Below are 23,158 nucleotides of genomic sequence, written 5' to 3' on the forward strand. Positions count from 1 at the left end.
GGGTGGTGACTCTTGGAAACTGTTCCTTGCATCCACAGGCTGTATCTCTAAAATCACTATTGGCTACTTTAGGTTCTACCAGTAACTATGTAGCCAAGGAGATTTATGGTGCCTTATAGGGAGTGTCCATTTATGTAAAAAGGCATCTCGAGGCAATGGGCCACAGCAGTTTGCTCTAGTGAACTCTAATTCCCAACAGCTCTGGCTCCCACAACCCCACTATGCTCCTGAAGTAATTTAGAGTCAGACTAATCCCCACTGTAATCCACCCAGAGATTCAGACTTTAAATTGGGAATCACCACACAAGAGCGGGTTCTATACTGCCTACATTGCACCACTCAGGCTACAGGATGCAGAAACCATGATGCTCCTCAGTCTTAGTAGACCCAGATCTTCCCCCTTCCCTTCATTACAAGCTACTACCCACTGTCGCTCCTTCTGTACATCCCAAAGGGGAAGGCATTGCCTGTTGAGATGGCCCGAAGCACTACCCATGCAAGACACTTAAAACTTCATCTTTCTCTCTTGGGTCATTTGAGGAATAAGCTCAGAGACAGAATCTGTGCTTGACACACAATAGGTACTTAATACTTCTTAAATCAAAAAGAGGATTAAAAACGTACAGAACTATCATAGAAAAAGATGCCCAAATCTAGGCATTTAGGAAGTACTTTTACTTTCTTGGTTCTGAACATTCAATTTTCCATTAGATTAACATGCTAGCTTTTCTTGTCTTTTTGTTGTTGGGTACGTAAATGATTTATTAGACCCGGTACTCAGTTTATGAGCTTTCCTCATTTCAACTTGAAGAAACTGCAAATATTTATAGAAGATGAACCACATGTTTTTGTTCCTGAAAAATGTCAGAATATAGCACTCAAATCAAATGACGAACAGAAGCTATTCCCTAACACTCCATACTGTGGTGATCTAATTTCCACTGACATGTTTTCCTAAACGGGTTTTCCCACTACATTAACTCCTAAATCAAAAATTACTGAAATCTTCCATTAGGTGTGTGTTACAGTTATGGAAATCTAAACCATCATAAGGAACTTAAGAATCACACCTTTAAAAAACATAATTGAATTGACTGTTAAATTAAGCTCATACTATGAGATATACACTAATTAAGGTTATGTTTAAACAGATTTTCCTTCCTTTTATTTTGTTCCTTAATACTTTTCTTTTAGAAACAGAGTCTTACTTTAACCCTTGGTAGAGGGCTATGGCGTCACAGCTCACAACAACCTCCAGCTTAAGCAATTCTCTTGCCTCAGCCTCCGGAGTAGCTAGGACTACAGGAGCCCGCCAGAACGCCTGGCTACTTTTTTGTTGCAGTTTGGCCAGGGTCGGGTTGGAATGCACCACCCTCGGTATATGGGGCCGGCGCCCTATGCACTGAGCCAGAGGTGCCGCCCTGTTCCTGAATACTTTAAGGGTGCTGTGTTCAACAGTAAAATTCCAAATCTAGTCGATCAGAATGCAAGGAAACAAACCAACAGAATATATAATCTACAAGGACAGGGATCATGACAGGTTTTATGTATCAAGAACATAACCCCTCTGCCTAACACAGGCACTCAGATGTGTGCTGACCCAAATTAAAGGGTCATCGTGGGTGGGAGTGCTGAAACTTTCTTTAAGGCAATTTGGCAAAACAGGTAAGAAGAATCTTAGCACTTTATATACCCTTTGACCAGTAAGTCCACTTCTAGGAATATCGTAGGGAGATAATTACATATTCACACATACTGGAGTTCTAGAATGGTCAAAGTGCTGAGCTTTTTAAAAGCAAAACCTAGTTAACAACCCAACCTCCTGGACAGATGGCCTGGAGTGCATTGTGCATCATAAATACATAAGCAGTTTATGGATACCAGCCACCACTCTGCATGTTTTACCCCAATTCCCAGTGAACTTCCACACTGAAACCCCTGTGAGGTGAGGTACTTGTTCCCACCTCTCATCTGGATGAAAGCAAGGCACAGAATGTTAAGTCACCTGCTTAGGAACACACTAAAGCGGGGAGAGCATGGTTTCAGTCCTGCGGCCTGATCCCAGAGTCCCGGGGTGCCTCCAAAACAATGTTGAAAAATTGGATTTCTCAACTGTCCTGACCTCCTGACCATTTGCCCATCTCCTTTTTTGATAATCCTCCTAGGAGACTACATCTAAGAGCCTCCACCAGCTGGGAGGTCTCACTGATTTGGTGTTAAATAGCAGGATCATGGTTGGGCATGGTGGCTCACGCCTGTTATCTTAAGAGACCAGCCCGAGCCAGAACAAGACACAACAAAAGCAAAGAAAAATTAGCCGGGTGTTGTGGCAGACACCTGTAATCCCACCTACTCAGGAGGCTGAGGCAGGAGGATTGCCAGAGCCCAGGAGTTTGAGGTTGCTCTGTTGCTAACCTGGGTAACAGAGTCTGTGTCTCAAAGAAAGGAGATGGAGGGGATCTTTGATAATGTTTCAAATATAAAATTACTAAAATATACTTTTCCAATGTACTACTTTTCTTCCAATTCTTCCTTCCCTACTTACAACACCCACTGCAGTAGGTTATTTCACGGTTTGGAATTATAAATATGAAGTCCTAAATAAAACGATACAAAATATGAATTTCACTTTCATATGAAATATGGTCTTCTTGTGAATTATCTTTAAAAAAATTTTTCTGTGTCCAATGGCCTGAATATGGGGACTGTTGACCATTACCTAAGAGGATGAAAGGTGGCCAAATGATTCCAGGTCTGGGGACAGAGATGTCTGGGGAAGTACATGAAGTCTGGGTTTCTAGGGTACTCATTTCTGAGTAATGAAGCACAAAAAGTCACAGTAGGTACCAGCGCCTCGAGGTCAAGGCTCGGGCCAAGCAATACATGGTTGAAATGTGGCACTCAGGAGCCTACAAAAGTGGTGAGTAGAAGCCTACAGTTCTTTGTCTGCTGAAACTTCTGGTCAAGTGTTTTATTTTTGAGAAATGAACAAGTATAAGCTAAGCAAAGCAAAACAAAAGGAAGCAAGATAAAACATATATAAAATCAAGTAAGCAAGCGGTCAAAATTTTGTTTTATTTTATTATTGGTTAGAAAGATATTACAACCTAAAATGGCAATCATATTAAAGAAATCCTTGTGTTTTTCAATATGCAAATATACTTCCTCCAACAGGAGCCCTGGTGTGATCTCAAGAGTCCACGTTAACTTCTTTTCTGTCAACTTCCTTTCCTTAGTTGTTGTATTCTTGAAGAGCCTGGGCCATGAAGAGTTTGCCTAAGTTTTGGGCAGTGAACTCCTTGATGTTCTGGCAGTAAGTGTTAATCTGGCCTGTGCATTTCAGAAAGAGAAAAAGAGAGTCATAATGTTCCAAAAATTGTAATATGTCCTAGAACACTAGTCAAACAAGAAAACCAACATGATAAAGAATCACCAGTATTTTGTTTTGAATCAAGAGTTTCTAAAAAGTAAAGTCTATTTTTCCATAAGAGATAAGGAATCTATGTTCTTATAAAAATAAACTATCTTCCATTCTTGACTAAACTCAGAATGAAGAAAAACTACCTTTAAAAAGTCCTAAGAACATATTAGTTGTCGATCAAAATGTAATGACTATGCAGATTAGAGGGAAGCTGCACCGAGAAACTGGCCCTGGCTCACCTCAGCACAGAAAGGACACAAACGGTGGGACTCCGGAACTGCCATCCAGCCAGACCTGCCCGACCCAGATGGAACACGTACAGTGGTTTTCAGTCCGTGTGTTTAGAAACTAAGCGTTATTCTTCTGAACCAAGACAGAATGAGAGCAGAGGGTCCACTTGAAGAAAGGGCTCTGCCATTGTTTTTTCTGTCTTAAAGCTAAGGATCTAATCTGATGCAACATTTCTTGAAAGTATAAGACACATGATTCTGTTTGAATGGGACCTTAAGAAAGGAATTATTGTATTGGCTTCCCAAATTTATATGTGGACTAGAAAGCATTTAGGAATTTGGATACTTTTCTTCCACATTTAAAACATATCAGTAGAAACAAGAAATAGCAGAAGATCAGCTTTTCGTTAAGTAGCGTTTTCACTCTAATAAAACCTTTCACAGACAACTAGCTAATTGAATCACTCAGCATTTATCATTTGTACAGAAATAAGATCATAACCAAATAAAAACATGAATGTTATATATTCAAACACAAGTCCTAGCACAGAACACAGGATTTCTGCAGTTTAAAGGTTTAACTATACCCAGAGAAAGTTCATCCAGAATTACAATCGTATTTTTGCCAAAATTTAAGCCAAAGTAAGATAATATTTTCTTGAATCAATTCAAGTACCCACTGTACAAGGCTAGGCTAGAAGAGGAAAAGTAAGGGGGCCTGACCTAAATGATCTTTTGCATTATGGGATTATAAACTTTTTTTTTCATGAAAGATAAATCAAATAAAACCTCTCCATTTTAGAAAGTTTATAACGCCATCTCAAAAGTATTTAGATACCCACAGAGTGAAGCGCTGAAAGGACCTGAGAAATAACAGAGACTTATGAGTTCTTACATTTCAGTTATTACAGGTGCTAGATTCAAATTCACCCTGTAACCAATTAAAATACACCAGCTCCCTGTCTTCTGCTTCCAAAGCAACAGAGAAAACCAGGCCGGTCTAACAATACCTGCGATGAGCAGGGAGTCCATCCTGGCGGGGGGCTGCAGCGGTTTGAAGAGTTTGGACAGGTCCTCCTCAGGGAGTGGGGGTTCTCCTCGGCTCTGACGCTGCATGTTCTCCTGCTGGCGACGCTGCTGATACTGAAATTCAAAAGGAAAATTATTTGGATATTTTTTCTATCTGGGGAGAAAAAAGACCCCTTGCTTGCACAACCAGCAAAACTCCATTGCTTTGGATTCTAATCTCAGTTTGATGACTGACAGTATTTGATAACTTGCTTCTAAGAAGTTAAATATGTCAATAGTAGAAGAAAATTCCTTTGTTGTAAACTCTAGTGTCACTCTGAGCTCTAAGAGACTATAATTGATGACTCAGAAAACAAAACTGATTATGTTAAGTAGCGGTATGCTTAAAAGACAAAGCTCAGGATGAGTGAGTGAAAGGCAGTAACTGTATCATTTATGACAATGGGGTAGTGAATGATTCACCCTAATTTTAGTAACTAACCACTGAACTACCACGCGGGGAATTCTTTCAACTTTATCTCTATTGATCTAAAATAGCAACACCAATGATGTTATTTAGTAAAATCATTACTATTCTTAACAGATTTGTGCTTTACCTAAGGACACTGAGACAATACTTTAAATGGTCTTAAACTCTAGATTGCTATGAGTCTCTGAAAAGTAGGTGGGGGTGTATATATAAAGGTATAGACCAAATATAAACTTAAAGATCAATAACAGTGAGAGCTAACAGCCATGTTTTATATCAGTGAAGAAAACAAAACACACACAGCCTTAAAAATGTCAGGTAATAAGAAACCAAGGGGGGAGGGGGGTGGCTAGTAAAAATTTAAAGTCTTGGAATTCCTATCAAGACCAATGGAAATGACACTTAAAGAAGGGGAGTGACTTGCTTTGCAAAGATTTCTGTACTCATTGTGGGGTACAACGTAGAAGTAAGACAAATCTACCAAGGGTATAGATGGTACTGGTAAGTATGAAGAAATGCCACAGGACAAATTTTAAAACATACTCGAACTCTGAAAGGTAGCTGTAAGACTGGTTTCCAGGAATCAACTGTCTCAGAGATGACAGATATTCAATTTGATAGCCCAAGGAAATCCTTTACATACAGGCAGAACCAGCAAGAGAATGAAATCAAGCCAGGGTGATTCGCCTCCCTCCCAGATTATCAGAGATTTGTAACCACCACCAGTTTATCAACAATTTATAACTACCACCATCTTTTCAGTTAAAAAACATACTTTATAGATTTATATATTTTGTCTCAATTCTGAGTGTGATAGAAACAAAGTATTTTACATTTCACTATATACTCTATATGATCTCTGATATTAGAAATTTTTTTTTTTTGTAGAGACAGAGTCTCACTGTACCACCCTCGGTAGAGTGCCATGGCGTTACACGGCTCACAGCAACCTCCAGCTCTTGGGCTTACGTGATTCTCTTGCCCCAGCCTCCCGAGCAGCTGGGACTACAGGCGCCTGCCACAACGCCCAGCTATTTTTTTTCTGTTGTTGTTGTTGCAGTTTGGCCGGGGCTGGGTTTGAACCCGCCACCCTCGGTATATGGGGCCGGCGCCCTACTCACTGAGCCACAGGCGCCGCCCAATACTAGAAAATTTTTTAAAACTACAGTGTCTTAGAACCACTTAGTTGTGCCTAGGAATTTAAAGTACATTTTCAGGAATACAGAGTAGTCAGCCATATATAAACACTATCTTCACAGATAAACATTCTGGAATCAACTTATCTTTGAATCAAATGCTAGAAACACTTCAGAGCAAAGTAGTCCAGAAGAATATTCCAGGAACTGTGAAACATGTGGCCTTCAAGCAACACGAGCAAGGCCAGGGTTAAGTGGCCACAGCAGCACATATGTGCACATCAGAATATCCAGGTAATTCTAGGGTTCTGTCTGCATTCTACAATTTACTTCACAGCAGTTGGTCTATTATGTCCTATCAAAATTGCTTGCTCTTAATCACAATTGCTCAATTTTTTAAATGAACTGAAGATTGCTAACTATGCTGCAATGAGCCACTACCAAACCAATTATAGTTAGTAAAGAAATGAGCTGTGGCACTCTGGAATCTTCTGCCTCTGATTTTCTCAATAAATGTATCTCTTATTTGCATAACTTTGGCATTAAGGTATTATGCTCTGTGCTTAATATACCAGGACACTCTTTAACATATAACTAAGTAAATAATATACTATGAACATCCATATAAAAAATAATCTTTTAAAATGATACAGAGTTACTACCAAATAGTTAATGCTTTACTGAAGATAACAGACATCACTTTGAAGATAACTCTTGAAGCATCATACTCAGAAAGGAATGTTTGCTGAATTTTTCCCTAAGACCAACCTGATGTTTCTGCTGCTGCTGTTTACTCGTGTTCCTCATGTATGTGTTGTATTTCACTATATCTTGGCTCATATCATCCACTCTGTCCATCAGCAACTGTAGATTTTTCCCCAAATGATTGCTGAAATGCGAAGTAAATATATAGTCATATCTTATTTGAAGTTATGGCTCTATCACTGCTCTAAACACTTCTGAGATGAGAACTTGATCTCCTTTTTGCTAAAAAAAAAAAAAAAAATGAGAGCACACATATACATAAAAACAAGGGTAGAGGAAAGATTCTGAGTCGGCTTGTTGCTGAACTTTCCATATCATACCCTCAGGGGTATCTGAAATAGCTCAGTTTCTTATTATAAGAGCACAGGTATGTTAGGGTAGGGAATGTTAAATATACCTACAGAGACATAATAACGCAATTAAAAAAAAATAAGTTTAGTACTCCAGAACCCTTTTCTATGACAGCATTCTATCCCCACTCCCATGAATGTGCATTTAAATCAGTAGTCACAGGAAAGAACAGTGCAAACAGATTAAGACTTCTGGAAGAAGATTTCTGTATAGGTTCAGTAATAGCATTTTCTTTTTTCTTTTTTTTGTAGTCTATGGCTGGGGCTGGATTTGAACCCACCACCTCCAGCATATGGGGCCGGTGCCCTACTCCTTTGAGCCACAGGCGATGCCCTTCAATAATAGCATTTTTTTCTGCAAAGCCAGATGAAGCGGCTCCTTTCCCTTAATCTGTAGTACAGTCTTTAATATTACTGCTTCTCTCCAGAAATTTCTATTGCAGCTCAATTATTTAAAATCTTTTTATAAAGGGATGCTAATGACTGAGACAGTGACCTCTGTATTCACTGATGTCTCCCTACAACGATCTCCTGCCATGTAGTTAGTATACGTAATACTCTAGAAATAGCTAACTGACAGGAGTAGTTACCCATTTATTAATTTCAAACAGATATTTATTAAACTCCTATTATGTGTCAGCCCCAGTGTTAGGGAATAGGAAGATAACATTGAATGAGATATGCATAGTCTCTATCTTCATGGAGCTATATTATAATTAATTACAAATGGGAGGAAGGAGGGAACAATAAAGGGAAAAGACACTTTTGATGACATGATCAGAATATCTCTTTGAGGAGACAGGCTGAAAAAAAAAAAAAAAAAAAAAAGATTAGGAGTCAGCCATGGAAAAAGGATTCTAAGCAAAAGAGTACCTGAGTGCCTGAGATGGGTAAGAACTAGGTAGAGTTGATAAAAAGAGAGGCCTGGCCTGGCTGGAGCACAGTGAATAGGTCAGGAAGGCCAGACAAGCACCTCAGCACTGCACAGCTCCCCAAAGATGTAGCTTGGTGAATGAGACCTCTCAACTCCAATGTGAATGGTGTTCACGATGTGCTACTGGAGTAATGCATGTTTGGGCTTAGATTTTAAAATGATCACTCTGTTGCTAGGCAGATAGACTGGAGAGCAGAAACCAGGAGATCAGTTAAGAGTCTACTATGGGATGTTAGTAGGGATGAGGAGAAACTGAAATACTCATACAATGGGGTAGGAATGTAATATTATGTAACTGCTCTGGAAAATAAGTTTGGGGGTTCCTCAAAAAGCTAAAGAGATTACCACATGACCTAGAAATTACAGTCCTATGTGTATATCCAAGAAAACTGAAAATATATGCTACATAAAACCATGTACAAGGATGTTAATAGCTGCATTATTCACCCCAAAAGTAGAAATAATCCAAAAGCCTATCAGACAATGGATAAACAAATTGTATATCCATACAACAGAATATTATGCAGGCCTAACAAGAATGAGGTACTGATCCATGCTACATCACAGATGAACCTGGAAAACATTACGCAAAGAAGGAAACATTAAAGTAGACAGACACAGATCCACTTATTGCAGGATCCCACTTTATGAAACATCTGGAACAGGCAAATCCAGAGACAGAAAGTAACTCGTGGCTGCAAGGGGACAGGGGTCAGGGAATAACTGGTTAGCAGGTTTTGGTTTTAGGTGATGATAATGTTCTAGAACTTGTAGTAGTTGCACAATATTGTGAATATACTAAAAACTACTGAATTGTACACTTTAAAACAGTCACCACAGTCAATTTTTATCTCTATTTTATAGACTGCATCTCTTCCTTCAATAATCTATCGTGATATTCCAGAGAGAAATAGTGGTGGTTTGAACTAGGATGGTGACAGTGAGTACAGAGAAAAGTGACCATAAATGGGTCCTCTCTGGGGGCAGAACTGGCGATCTTTTCCTAATGTGGGCTATGAGACAGGAAGCCAGGATGACTTACAGTTTCCTGGCCTGAGCAGCCAGCTGGTTGGCTATTAGATTATAGAGAAGGGAAAGACTGGGAAAGAAACAGGTTCAGAATACTGGGAATAAATAAAAAATAAATCCAATTAAATTATGGATCCCATCTGCAAAATGAAGAAAATTAGAAAATTTTAGCTATTTTTCAAATAATAGAAAGAGCACAGAATAGGTGTGTATGTGTGAGAATAAATTTACCTTTTTTTGTTACATTATCTTTAAATATTTTATTTTTGTTTTTATTTTTTATTTATCTTTTTTATTGTTAAATCATAGCTGTGTACATTAGTGCAATCAAGGAGTACAATGTGCTGGTTTCATATACAATCTGAAATATTCTCATCAAACTGTTCAACGTAGCCTTCATGACATTTTCTTAGTTATTGTATGTAGACATTGGTATTCTGCCTTTAGTAAGTTTTGCCTGTACCCATTCTAAGATGCACTGTAGGTGTGGAAATTTACCTTTTAACCTCAGTTGGGTATTCCCTAGATAAGAATCAAGTGCTTCTAACATATTAAATTTTATTTCGTATTTATCTTATTCCATTGTAATTTTCTGAGTCATTTTTAACCTTAAAACAGTTTGTCTTCTCTGAAACCAGCTAAGCATTTCTTTCTGTTTTCTTCTAATTTTTTAACCATTTGTTTTTAATTCACTCAAACCTAAGTGTTTGGACATATGGTGCTAAGATGAAGAATTAAAAAATTTTCATCCAGTAACTGATCAATGTCCAGACCCACTGATTAGACAGTCATACTACTTTCCAAATGACCTCAGGAATAAAATTTTATAATACTGAATCTCACATTCATTCCTTTGACACCTTTTACCAGGTACAAACTTTGCCAATCACTCTGTTACATGCTAAGGATTAACCTTCTATAAGATATTGTTACACTCAACAGATTCTAGTGAGAAGAGAGAAATACAGGTAGATAAATACAACGTGGTGGTGGTCAATGCTGTAACAGATACCAGCAGGGGCATGAAGGATAGTTTGGTAGGAGCAGGTGAAACTTTCCTAGACTATCTGATGAATACATCTTCAGTTTGGGTTTTTTACTGAGACAGAGTCTTACTATGTTGCCCTGTGAGCCTTCACAGCTCACAGCAACCTCCAGCTTTTGGGCTCAAGTTATACTCTTGCCTCAGCCTCCCAGGTAGCTGGGACTACAGATGCCCACCACAATGCCTGGCTATTTTTAGAGACGAGGTCTCACTCTGGCTCAGGGCTAGTCTGGAACTCTTGAGCTCAGGAGATCCGCTTCTGAGGAAGAGTTAGAGATAGCCAGACAAGGAAGGTGAGAAAGGATATTGCAGACACTGAGCAGCATGTTCAGAGACCTTGGCACGGAAAGCACGATATTGTTAAAAAAAAAAAAAACTGCAAGCAATTCAGTATACCAAGAGCACAGAAGAAAGGCAAGACTTGGAAAAAGAGCTATATGACACGTGAGCATATAATTTGCATTAGCAAGATCACGACAATTTTGAAAAAGGAAAAGCTTAAAAGCAGGAAATTAGAAGACTGAAAAAATAATCAGAAAGAGAAATAATGAGGCCCTGGCTTAAGGAAGCAAAAGTCATATAAGACAAAAATTGCCCCAGTAATACACCTACATGGAGAAGACAGTGAGGAGCCCTGGTGTTTAGAGATGAGCAAAAGAGAGTTTACTATGGAAAAGGAGTTTTGCAAATGCCAAAGAAACAATTTCAGAAAGAAGGATTTATCAACAGTATTAAATGCTGAAGAATCTATAACATCCAGTGACACAGTGACAAAGAAGTCCTGTGACTCCAGTGAGAGAGTGAACACCATACAACCGACGGAGCACTGCAAAGTATTAGGGCAGGTGGGAAATGAGGAAATACAGACAGTAGCCATGTAGGAAACTCTATCAGGAAGTCTGACTATGAAACAAAAACATGCGGCAAAGCTGACAGGACAGGAATACCAATGGCATGAGGTCTAAAAGGTATTCTTTTTGCAAGTTTATTACTTTTTAAGACAGAGGGACTTAAACAAGTTTAAATGTTCTTATTTTTAGGAGATGCCTGCTTAAGTATTCAGGGATTAAAAGTCATGTCTATAATTTAAATAATTCAGGGTAGAAAAAGCATGTGCTTATGTATACAGTGGGTGGAAATGTGGCGAGATACACACTTGGTGGATCTGGGTAGAACGTTTATGGGTGGGTGTTCATTGCATTATTCTTTCAATTTGACTGAGGAACATTTAAAAACTTATTTAATGGGGGGAAAGTCTATAAGTTAACAAAAAAGAATGGGTAGTAGAGAAAGGAACCAAAAACCCACAGAAAAGTAGGAGAACGAATAACCTACGGATGTCCCAACAAGACAAGACGACAGGTGAGGACTGATCTCAGGGAACTGATCCTTTCATTTTCACTAATGAGTGCATTGAGGCCCAAAGAGCTATATTAAGTAAGAAATACCATTAACTACATGATAAGTTGTTCAGTAAGTCTTTTATGTCAGTAAGTGCCAAAGGACATCAGATAAAGGGACGAACACAACCACACCTGTGGCTGGGATGTTACCAGGAGACCGCTGACACTGGACAAAAACAGAGAGGTGCTGCCACATGCAGACAAAGTCTAATGTCTGTACACAGTCCTTAGTCCCCGTCAGGCAGCCAACTATAGTGATTTCAGCAATGAGAAAAGTACTAGTAAAATAGATATCCCTCCTTCTTCACCAAAAAGATGTCTTTAATATAAATACTAATATTATGTGCTCAAAGCATGTGTAATTATAGTGAAAGAACACTGCCACAGTACAAATATATAAACTTTAAGTATTCTGTAATATTTATATTATGATAATGCTCGTCAACAACCTACCAGAAAAACTCAAGAATCTGTGTGCAGGCCTTGAAGGGCACCAGGAATTAGTAATACCAAACTATCTCATAGGTAACCTTCACAGAAAATCAGATCCACTACCAAGAACAATTCTGTGGGGAATCTTTTCAGTACCAGTTCAACTAAAAGACTAAAACATAAACTTACTATTAGGAATTTCAATAATACAACCTTTTTCTTTTATTACCAAGGAAGCAAAGGACTGAAAAGAGATAACTTAAACAGAGGTAAATAAGATACAGAGTGTTACGTCTGCTCTGGCTACAGTATTAATTTATGTGAATCATCATTAAGGTATAATGCTCACTCTCAGTTTACTTTTTGAAAGAAGAAATAAAAACGAAATTGTTTTTCATGTGTAAAAAGCTGAAGACTTTGTAAGAGATTTTTTAAAAAAATCAATAAAGGCTATAATGGAATAACCATAAGTAGAATTTCCATCTAACGAAATTAAAATATAAAGTTGGGATTTTTTTAACACAAGGGAATATAATAAATTTTATTCAGAGTACATTTATCAAGTAAATGAAGAAATTGGTGCCCACATATAGGTTGTGAAAGGGAACACCAAGAAAAATGGTAAAGGAAAGAGGTGGGCAGTGGCTGCCCCAGGACACCCATCTGTAACTCTCCTCTGGGCGTTTCCAGAGTACCCCCATAGCACCCTGCGTAAAAACGGTTTCTGGCAACTGTTTTGATAACTGTCATCACACTATTAATGTTAGAAATTAAAAACTGAGATGTATGAACAATATATTTCAGTCTTTCCAAATAATACTCGCAATTTGGTTCAAACTAGTCCACTAGTACAAGCCCTGCTTCCCCTTTTTTCTCCCAGCAGGAACACTAATTTACCCTTTAAATACTTTCACATGGAAAGCAAAGGCCTCTCTTCCTGTTACACATAAAAATACAGAAGATAAAAACTATAATGAAATGTCTGTCTAGCTCTTAGTTGGTACAGAAAACTGGGAACGTTTTCTCAGTCATTATAAATACTCTTTGGACAAACGGACATTACAGACCAGCTCTGTGGCAATATGAAAGCACCATAAAGGCTGTATTTGTTTTGTATGCTCAATAAAGGAAGCCTGGGGAAAGGTGAAGACATAAATTATATGAGCAAAAGCTTTCATGTAGTAAATTTAAAATAATTATATAACTATATACTTAATACATATCAAATTGTAACCCTGCATGCTGAAAAAGGTTCTTAACTCAATGCTTTAAATACAGGTGCGCTAAGTGTGTTTGTAAAAGCAATAAAGAAAAATATGACCTTCTAAAATAGACAAATTAAAAGATTTTATGCATATATGTTTGCAGTCAAACAGTATACTCTTTGGTGCCAAATTAGCCTTGAAACCTGGCTGTGTCACTTAACACTCCACTTACATTCAGTTTCCATCTCCCAGCCCGGTAAAGACTTTCTAGCAGTTTTTGAGATGGACTAATGTAGTGGAAGGTGGCAGAAAGAACATCAGGGTCTCTGGTCTTCCTTGGGTTCATCTCATCTCACTTGTCTCACGTCGAGGAAGTATAAATTCTGTATTTTTTAATAAGCTTTTATGTAGGATAACTAGAAAACCGATAAATAATTGAGCTTCTGCTCCAAAGTGGTTGCTTAAGAAAACATACCTTGTTTCTTTCAGACAATAAACATGTTGACTGATTACCTTCTGTCTGTCCATTTAATTTCATTCTACAGATCTATGGCTAGTCTCCACACATACACACATCCAAAAATACACACATACACACACCCAAAAAAATCACTAAAAAAGCTTAAAGGGCATATAGAAGCTATATACATGATTCTATTCATATTTCTGTTAAGAGTAATCAACAGGTACAAAATAAACATTAATTTCATAAAGGAAACAATCTGGTTTAGAATACCACATATATAATAAACCAATTTACCAAGATAATGAACATTATTTTAGCAACTAGATAACTAAAGCAGTCACTTTAGAAGGAATCCTATCACCAAATGTCTAAGATAGCAAAAGCCAGCATCAGCTTTAGAAAAGTCCAATTTTAGTTAAAAACCTCAAACAAGTAGAAGTTTACTACTGACAGAGCGTGTATCTGAACAGAGGCAAGTGTAACTGGTTGAAAAAAAAAGTAGTATATCTGTTCTCCTGAGCATTATTAAATATCCAGACAATACCACAAGCTTCTCAGGATAGTGTACAAGAAATAAAACTGAGCCAAATTAAAAAACCTCCCCCATCGCAGGCATTTACATATCAAAGCACAAATAATAAAGCCAAGAAGGCCATAGAGCAGGCGTCCTCAAACTTTTTAAACCGGGGGCCAGTTCACTGTCCCTCAGACCGTTGGAGGGCTTGACTACAAAAAAAAAAAAAAACAAAACTATGAGCAAATTCCTATGCACACTGCACATATCTTATTTTGAAGTAAAAAACCAAAAAGAGAACAAATACAATCACACTGCCCCATGTGGGTCGCAGGCCGTAGTTTGAGGATCCCTGCCATGGAGGGGTCTTTTAATAGGAAAAATTAATATTCAAACAATGCATTTGTTTCACTCTTTCAGTTTGGCTTTCCCCCCTTGGGATGACAAACACTACAATGTTATATGCATCTTAGCAACCTCAAAATGTCCTTAAGGAATCTTCTTGTTTCACAGGTAAAGTCTGTGGGGAAAAAAACTTTTGCAGAAAGTTATAATAAAGGGAATTTTCATTAGGTAGGACCACTTACCTGCTAGCAAGGCTGAGCAATTCATGTTTATCTGCTACAGCTGACTTCTTTTCAAGTTCCCACATTAGGACGTTGATCAGATGTGAATTTTTAATTACAATCGGCACTTCTTCAAACATGTGCTCAAAGGTGATATTTGCTTTTTTCAATCTGTGATGCATGTTAAAAATACTTTAGTCTGATGGTCAGATGTAAGTGTTAAATTGACTATTTCATACATTTTCCCTAATTACAGGCTCTCTCCAGGATGTTTGTTTCATTAGCATTCTTACAAAGAGGGAGAAACTAGACTTTTACAAAGTCAAGCATAACTCTGAAAAGGATAGGCATTTGAGCTGAAGCCCAGAAAGTAAGATTCTTGGCAAGAAAGACTATACATTCTTTGTAATCAGGTATCTTTAAAATTTCAATGATACTAAAATTTAAATGTCACAATAAGTTATGCTATACCACCTTCATCTAAAACTTAATAAAAAATAAACAGCTAGAAAAGAGAAACCCTCTATTTCTTAGAAAGTTCACTTTAAAAGCCTACTGTACTACAGAGATGAACAAGTTAACAGAGCACTAGCCCCCACATACGGTAGTTCAGAACGCAGCTGCTCAGAGTTGCCACGAATCTTACGTTTTCAGAAGCCATATGGGAAAACTGACATGAACTGTCCCACATAAAGTCAACGCCAATAACTTTGATTTAAAAAGAAATAAAAACTTCTATGGTTAATAGAAAATGGAAGAATTCTAAATATAAATGTAAAAATTCCAATACCATTAAATAAAATCCCAAAACAGCTCTATCAGTTAATTCTCTGTATACCTGTCACCTATAAAATTTTCAGTAAGCCATACTTGTTCTTGAAGTCTTAAAATGTTTATATCTTTCCCACTCCTTTAAGAAGAGGGGCTCAGAGAACAAGACCTAGAGCTCGCAGCCTGTGTGACTTACTACACCCTGACAGCCGCTGATCACTCTTTCCATCTCCCTTTAGACAATCATTTATTTCTTAAATCTGGTAGCTAATTTCCACTCTAGCTGAATTCACCCTTGGAAAGAACAACAGATGAGACATTCCCTGAGGAATGATTCAAACGTGGAAAGGAAAAAAACAAGTAGCACTCAGGCATGCATAAAACTTCTATCGACAACCAAGGCACAAGCATTACCACACCACACTGAGGAGTCAATAAATGTGGTAAACAAAAAATCTTACAAGAAAAACACCCGCCTTTCACCATATGCCTCATAGGCCCTCAAATACTTACGCTTCAGGGGAAAAATCCTTCTCCTTACAAACTTCCATCAGTTTAGGAGTCAGTCTGTATGCTTTTAGTGAGAGAGACCCTTGGGCAGTTTTTATGGGATCTCAAATAAGAAAAGGAGAAAGAAATTACTAAAAATGTTGTCAGTACCAGTGCTCAAATGACACCAATTCTAGGAACATTTTGTTATATAATTACACAATCTTTACAAAATGAAGATCAAAATAAATAACCAGACTACAATTTGAGGCAGATTCAAACGATTACAGCAAATAGTAAACCAAAAATGTGGAGATCTCACTTTCCTACTTAAAATAGGTAGAGTAACTTCCTCTCTAACATAAAAATTGAAAAATTGAAAAAGTTATTTTCAAACTAGTAATCTTGCTGAAAATTAAATGTACGTTCTACACATCTTATATAATTAAGAGGAAAATACTGATGAATATTAAACACGAAAATCCGCTGCATGTATCTGTGTAATTCTTCAACTAACTTAAAAATGAATAGCCCTGCAAACAAAATGTAACCACCTTAAAATCACTGTTCACATTTCTTTGTTAATATAGATTCCAAAAACAAAACCACCAAAGTCAAAGTGCTATCACAAAAGTGTCTTTTTAGTTTTAGAGAATCTAATTTTGTCAAAACTAACCACTTAAACACTCCATGAGTAAGGGGGCTTAGCACTTGCTGCATGATAACAGCTCTGGCATGCCAACATTCGCCTAAAACCTGTGTTAACATTCATGTTGTCTGAAACTTAACACAGTGAAACTTTTAGCAATAGGTGATAAAATGAAAACCAAAATAGATTGAAACAAGTGGAAAATTCATCAAGGTCTGATGATGCAATGTTTCCAGCCAATATAAGTACACTTTAACAACTTGTTCTTTACTGTAATCCAATTGTTAACATACTGAAACAATTTTGGGGCAGCTCATAAGATTGATCGTATTCATTAGTATTTTTTCTGACAGATACTCAGGACGTTACATTTACTTCTCAGCTGGAAACTATATGCAAGTCTGCCAGATATGGCAAACTGTGAGTGTTGGGGAGGGGGGAAGGCTATAAAGCTGTTAAATTGCCTACAGTTCTGATACAGCACAGAACATCTGGTCTGGAGAGCTTGAGGAAACACCATTAAATAGGCTGAAAGAAAAAAATCTTTGTGCTAAGAAACAGTCCAAGTTTTGTATGCTGCTGTCAGAGGTATAAAAAAAAACTTGGCACGCTGTATTATGATTGGTCAGTCACGTACAGAGCCAGACACTCTAGCAATCGGGGTTTGTTAGACATCTGGTCTAGTTCCACCAGCCCTTTCAATGAGGGAGGGGAGATGGAGGAATAAAAATGAAGCAGCTACTCCAGCATTCCAAAATGTACACATCAGGGCTCTGATAGCAAGAAAAATAAACAGAAAGAAGGAAACCCTGTCTAGACTTAGCTGCTGCTGAGGCTACTACAGAAACAGGGTTGGTATTTACTTGAGAAGGCCTGCCAGGCTGCTCCTAGAGGAAAAAAAAAAAAGCAAAAATAGTAGTAATAATATTAAGGGAAGAAAAGAATAATAAAGAAGCCTCCTACTAACCATAAATGAGAACGACAGATTCTTCAATGGCATGTTGGTAACTGAACTGAGAATCTAGGAGGGCCCGGGTGACGAATGAGCCGTAGTATGTGGACTGGTACCAGCCCACGTGAAGATGATCGATGTTCACATGGCGAAGGCTCCGCATCATTTCCATCTGGTACTGGACTAGATCATGGGGAGAAGGGGGACAAAAGAAAAAACTATTTAGTGATGGTAACAACATTAAAAACAAGCTTTTTGAAAACAAATTTCTATTAATACATAACTAGCAGCAATAAGAAACAGGTTTTCAGACTTTTAAAAATACATTCAGTTTGCATAGAAAGAAAAAAAATTAAGCTTTCAAATCATTTTGGCATTCCTTTTTTCCTTAATGAAAAAACATTTTATAAAAAAAAATTTAACACAATATTAATTCCTCCTTCTAAACAAGAAATTGTTAAATGTAGTTTACATTCCTTTTAAAAAAAACTTAAATATTTAAAGAAAAATCTGTATAATTACTAAACCGGTTGTTTATAAGTAGCTTCATTTGTATTAGTAAGTAAAAATAGTTATCAATCTCTTCTTCAACATAGCTTTTAGAACTGAGAAGTTAAAACCATTAACAAAACTAAGGGGAAACAATTAACTACCACATTACTTATATATGAATAGGATACAAGCCAGAGCTGACTTAAAATATAAGAATTCATTTTTGCCTTCACCTGGTGCCCCCTGCTGCATATGCTAAATTTAAAAAAGAACTCTTTTTTTCTTGTCTGTGTGTTCTTTAGTGTTAAGTTAGTTTTTCATTAGAATAGTGTTATATTTTAATCATCAAATATGGAATGAAAAGGTTTAATGACTTTTATTTTTGGCAAATTAATGGCTATAACATATTAAGTTAAAGCAGTATTATTAGAAAAATAGGTGCAAACTGACAACATAATAAATGACAATTTCCAAAGCAAAATAACCAATAATATACAGCAAACACAAGAGAAAACTAAAATCATCATAATATGCAAGCTATTTATTCCCAATTTATTTCTACACCACGTTGGGTAGTTGAGTATATATATTTGCTTAACTCAGAACCTAAACATTTCATTTTCAAAACTCAAGTATATGTCATTCTTTTGGTTATAGTGCTGTGATTTTTACAAGGCAAATAATACTCAGGATCACAAGTATATAAAAACCTCAGTTGAACACAGTCTTATTTTCAACACTTGTTACTAGGCAAAGACAATATAAATCTGCTTATTCCAAGGAAGCTTATGTGTCTCACGCTAAAAGACAGCAGCCAATTGGTCAAATACTAATTTATGTCTTTTCTGAGGCTTTCTTCAGCTATGTACAAAAGCTAAAGAACCCCAAAGTTCTTTTACCACTGCCTGTACTTTGAGGGACCTTCTTAAGTCTTTGGTTAAATTGCAACACTGTCAAGATATATACCAGTTTAAGTGACTCTGGATGTGGGCTCATTCATTCAGAAAAAGGAAAAAAAAAATTGTTAACAGAGAGGTGGTCTGGCTAGCTCTATCACAAAACATGTTTGCATATATACCAAACTCGTGTTTCTGCAGATTTATGAATAAAATGTAAAAATGAAGTCATATAACGTATGTTATATATTCTAAACCACTATTAAATATAGCATCTTGGAAACCTATTTTATATATGTAGTACTGAATTTGTATACAGCCTGAAGCAGTATAAAATTAATGATAATCTTATACCAATTATCTTTTATCTTAATATTTAATCTCTCTGGCATATAAGAGAACCTCATCTCCCCCAGCTAGTTTAACAGATTCATATCAACCACATAAATTTGGGAGTGGGATACAATCATTGCGATGATCTTTTCTTGCCTTAAACATTCCATAATTCTTTTTTTTTTTTTTTGTAGAGACAGAGTCTCACTGTACCGCCCTTGGGTAGAGTGCCGTGGCGTCACACGGCTCACAGCAACCTCTAACTCTTGGGCTTACGCGATTCTCTTGCCTCAGCCTCCCGAGCAGCTGGCCATAATTCTTTTAAATCAAAGTAAAATCACTGATTTGGCTAATAAATTTTAATCAAATTAATTTACAAAAAGTCCCAATATCATAAGCACGCAGGAGCTGCACTAAATTTGCCACTTACTTTAAAAGGAAAGGGGAGAGATGAGATTACCAAGCAACTGAAAGTATAAATAAGATTTCATAGAACAATTTTTTAAAAAATCAGTCCTTATAAAACATATTAGTGTATAATTTAGCTATATTATAAGCAGAGGTTAGATTCTACCAACTTGCAACAGTAGAAAAGAAGAGAAGAGTTGGAATCTGGAGATCTGGGTTCTCTGCCAGCTCTAACATTTCCCTGTGGGGGATCTTGCTGTCCAGCTAATGACTCTTCCTCAATGTTTACTGAAAACTCAATACCAATCAAAATGCTATGACTCCACGTTGTTTGCTGGATATGCTTATTCTAAATGATTTTTCTAAAGAAGGGCCTCCAACATGAATTATGATTTAAATAAAAATATTTCTCTGAAAAACATTCTGTCATCTTGCTAAGTCTCTCCTGAAACACCTGAATATAATAGACTTTAGAACAGCATTTTCAGGATACATGAGTTAAAGAAGTCCAAGATCTGTAGCAAATCTCCATATTCCTGCTTTGCCCAGAGTCTTAGATATTTTACAGCTACTCCAATAAAGATAAGAATGAAAATGTGTTTCTCTAGAGAAGAGAGTCAAAGATAAGGTCTGTAGCCATGTGGAGACACCATTGCTCCAATGTGTGTATTTCTGGGGACTGAGGAATCAGGAGATCAACTTCCATATTAGTAGGAGAAACAAGGGGAGTATTTCCATTTTACTCTTCCATAGTTTAAAGAAATGACAACAGATTTCACAAAGGTTTCAGATAAACTTGTTTATTAGTCATAAGAATTTTCATATCACCTAAATATCTTAGATAAATATAGAAATTAAAGGGCTAAAGGCAACCATGGGTCAATTAATGAAATCACTTTAAAAAATATAAAATGCATTGGAATTTCACTATTCCTATATATGTAACAAAGTATGTGCTAGGCCTAATCTAGGCAAAGTTCCAGGATTTTGTCTGTCCTGGTTTGGACTTATCACTCCAATTTTAAAAATTAGAAAAAATAACTCAACATTTTATAAAGTGCCCTCTTAGAGGTGTTGCAAAGAGAAAGAAAGGATCTAAAAGCACTCATATAATGCTCTAATAAATGCATGTTTTAAAGAGGTCACTTTAATAAAATTTTAAAAAGTTTTATTTTCTATTATATACACGGCAATGAGTAAAAGATACCACTCATAAACAGTCACATAAATGGCTTTGTCTCTGCAGACTTTTAGGTCTGTGTCCCCAGTCTAATGCTGAAGCAGACACACGGTCCCCATCTCTCTAAACCTAAACAAATTTTTCTCCACGTCCTATCCAAATTTTCAAAATGTACAAAATCAGTCGCTGCAAAAGCTTCCAGGTAAACCTATGTAGGAATAAGAAATGAACAGACCGTCCCACTAAACTGTCCCAAAATCATGTTCCTGGCAGTCACAGTCACTCAACTAAGCTGAGCTACCTTACCAACTGACATATTTTTACCCATCTGCATTAAGGCAGAAATAAGAAAATCATGAAATGGTGACACAGCAGTTAGTTTACACACAAAACAAGGAATGTTCATTCCAGAGTCCCATCTCCAGGTGAATGTCCTTCTTTTGGGGCTACGCTAGTCTCCCTCAGAAATGGTACTGGAGGTGAACAGGTAAGGCAAGCCCAAGAGGTTCAATTTAGCTACAAGGTTTAGATAAATGAAGGTGAGGAAGGACACCTCATAAAATCTGGAAGTAGCCAGTGATGAAGCCGCCATGTCACAGCCCACAGGCTCTGGCAAATGGGAGGTAGTGCCATCCGCCTCATCACTATAGCTGGTCCTCACTTTTCTAGCCTGAGTCTTAAAAGGAGGGTCTAAAAGACAGAGGAAAGGCCAGGCTAGTGGCTCAGACCTGTAATCCTAGCACTCTGGGAAGCTGTGGTGGGTGGATGGCTTGAGCTCAGAAGTTTGAGACCAGCCTGAGCAAGAGCAAGACCCCATGTCTAAAAATAGCCAGTGTTGTGGCCAGTACCTGTAGTACTAGCTACTCTGGAGGCTGAGTCAAGAGGATAGCTTGAGCCCAAGAGTTTGAGGTTGCTGTGAGCTATGACACCACAGCACTCTACCGAGGGCGAAAAAGTAAAAAAGAAAAAAAAAAGAGGAAAGAGTCATCCTTTGGAGGAAGTGTTTCACACCTCAGAAAGAAGAGAATCACAGGCAGAGACAGGATAAAGGGGAAGAGAAAGAAAAAAGGAGGCTCCTAGATATAAAGTACCCTACCTCCCTAGTGCTGCACTGATGCAGACCAATGAAGAAACTCATTGGCAAATGTGCAGAGTTGGTCCAAGAGTTAGACATGCTTCTACTTTTTGTTCTGAATTTCTCATATATAACAGAAGCCCATGCAGCCATTTCAACCAGTAACATTAACTTTTGAGTTAATGACTCATGGGAAATTTTCCCAAAGATGAATGGCAAGAGGTAAATTCCCTTAGAGAGGGGACTATTTTTAAATTTATGATAATACAGCAGAAGGGTTTAGAAATGTGTAATGAGACATTTAGCAAAGAACTTAGGCATTCATAGTTCAAAAAGCAGACACCCTCCTAACTGTGGAGAAGCAATTGGTAGTTACTAGGAAGCTGACTCAAATTACAAAAAGCTGCACTTAGGGGCAGCTGAGGAGGTGCTACGAAGTTTGGAAGAATTATAAAAATGGACTGAAGTTTTAGAAATCTCTTCAACCTCTATGACTGTCTTAATTGGCTAAGCCTCTCTCAAGCAAAGGAAAGCCTGTTTTACTACACTGAATAACCACTGGAAGTTTGGCACTAGTACATTCATATTCACTTTTTCCAGATATCCTCTTTGCAAAATAGAGGATTTTAAAGTGCCTAGAGCTAAAACTGTCTTAACTGAGGCAGACTGCCCAATAACGATTCCTTTCAAAAACCAACCACATTTGTTGGGCTTTCTCTTGTTTTATCTTCAAAATATGAAAATACTGAAAATAATAAGTTGTCCTACATTTAAATATTTTATCTGCAGTTACACTGCCAAATAGAGTATGAGATTCAAGCATTCCTCAAGTTCACTGGGAAGGATAACAGAGAAGATTTTTAATCCAGCAGAATAATTAACCAGCTTTCTTTTCACCCGCAGTTCTTCACCCTCACTT

At 37.3% G+C, this 23,158-nt stretch overlaps 1 protein-coding gene across 1 annotated transcript in view; it reads right to left on the minus strand.

The window, feature by feature from the left end:
* Positions 1-3,061: 3,061 nt before the first annotated feature.
* EIF3H (eukaryotic translation initiation factor 3 subunit H) overlaps positions 3,062-23,158 on the minus strand; it is a 118,166-nt gene continuing 98,069 nt past the window's right edge. Inside the window, exons 3-8 of the mRNA XM_053558360.1 lie at positions 17,871-18,038; positions 16,279-16,378; positions 15,016-15,165; positions 7,054-7,174; positions 4,662-4,794; positions 3,062-3,330 (exon numbers count right to left, since the gene is read on the minus strand). Coding sequence (XP_053414335.1) covers positions 3,233-3,330; positions 4,662-4,794; positions 7,054-7,174; positions 15,016-15,165; positions 16,279-16,378; positions 17,871-18,038 — 770 coding nt within the window. The 3' untranslated portion in view covers positions 3,062-3,232. The remainder of the gene's footprint in view (positions 3,331-4,661; positions 4,795-7,053; positions 7,175-15,015; positions 15,166-16,278; positions 16,379-17,870; positions 18,039-23,158) is intronic.

Source organism: Nycticebus coucang, chromosome 13 (assembly GCF_027406575.1).
Source record: "Nycticebus coucang isolate mNycCou1 chromosome 13, mNycCou1.pri, whole genome shotgun sequence".
In the NCBI taxonomy this organism is placed as follows: Eukaryota; Metazoa; Chordata; class Mammalia; order Primates; family Lorisidae; genus Nycticebus; species Nycticebus coucang.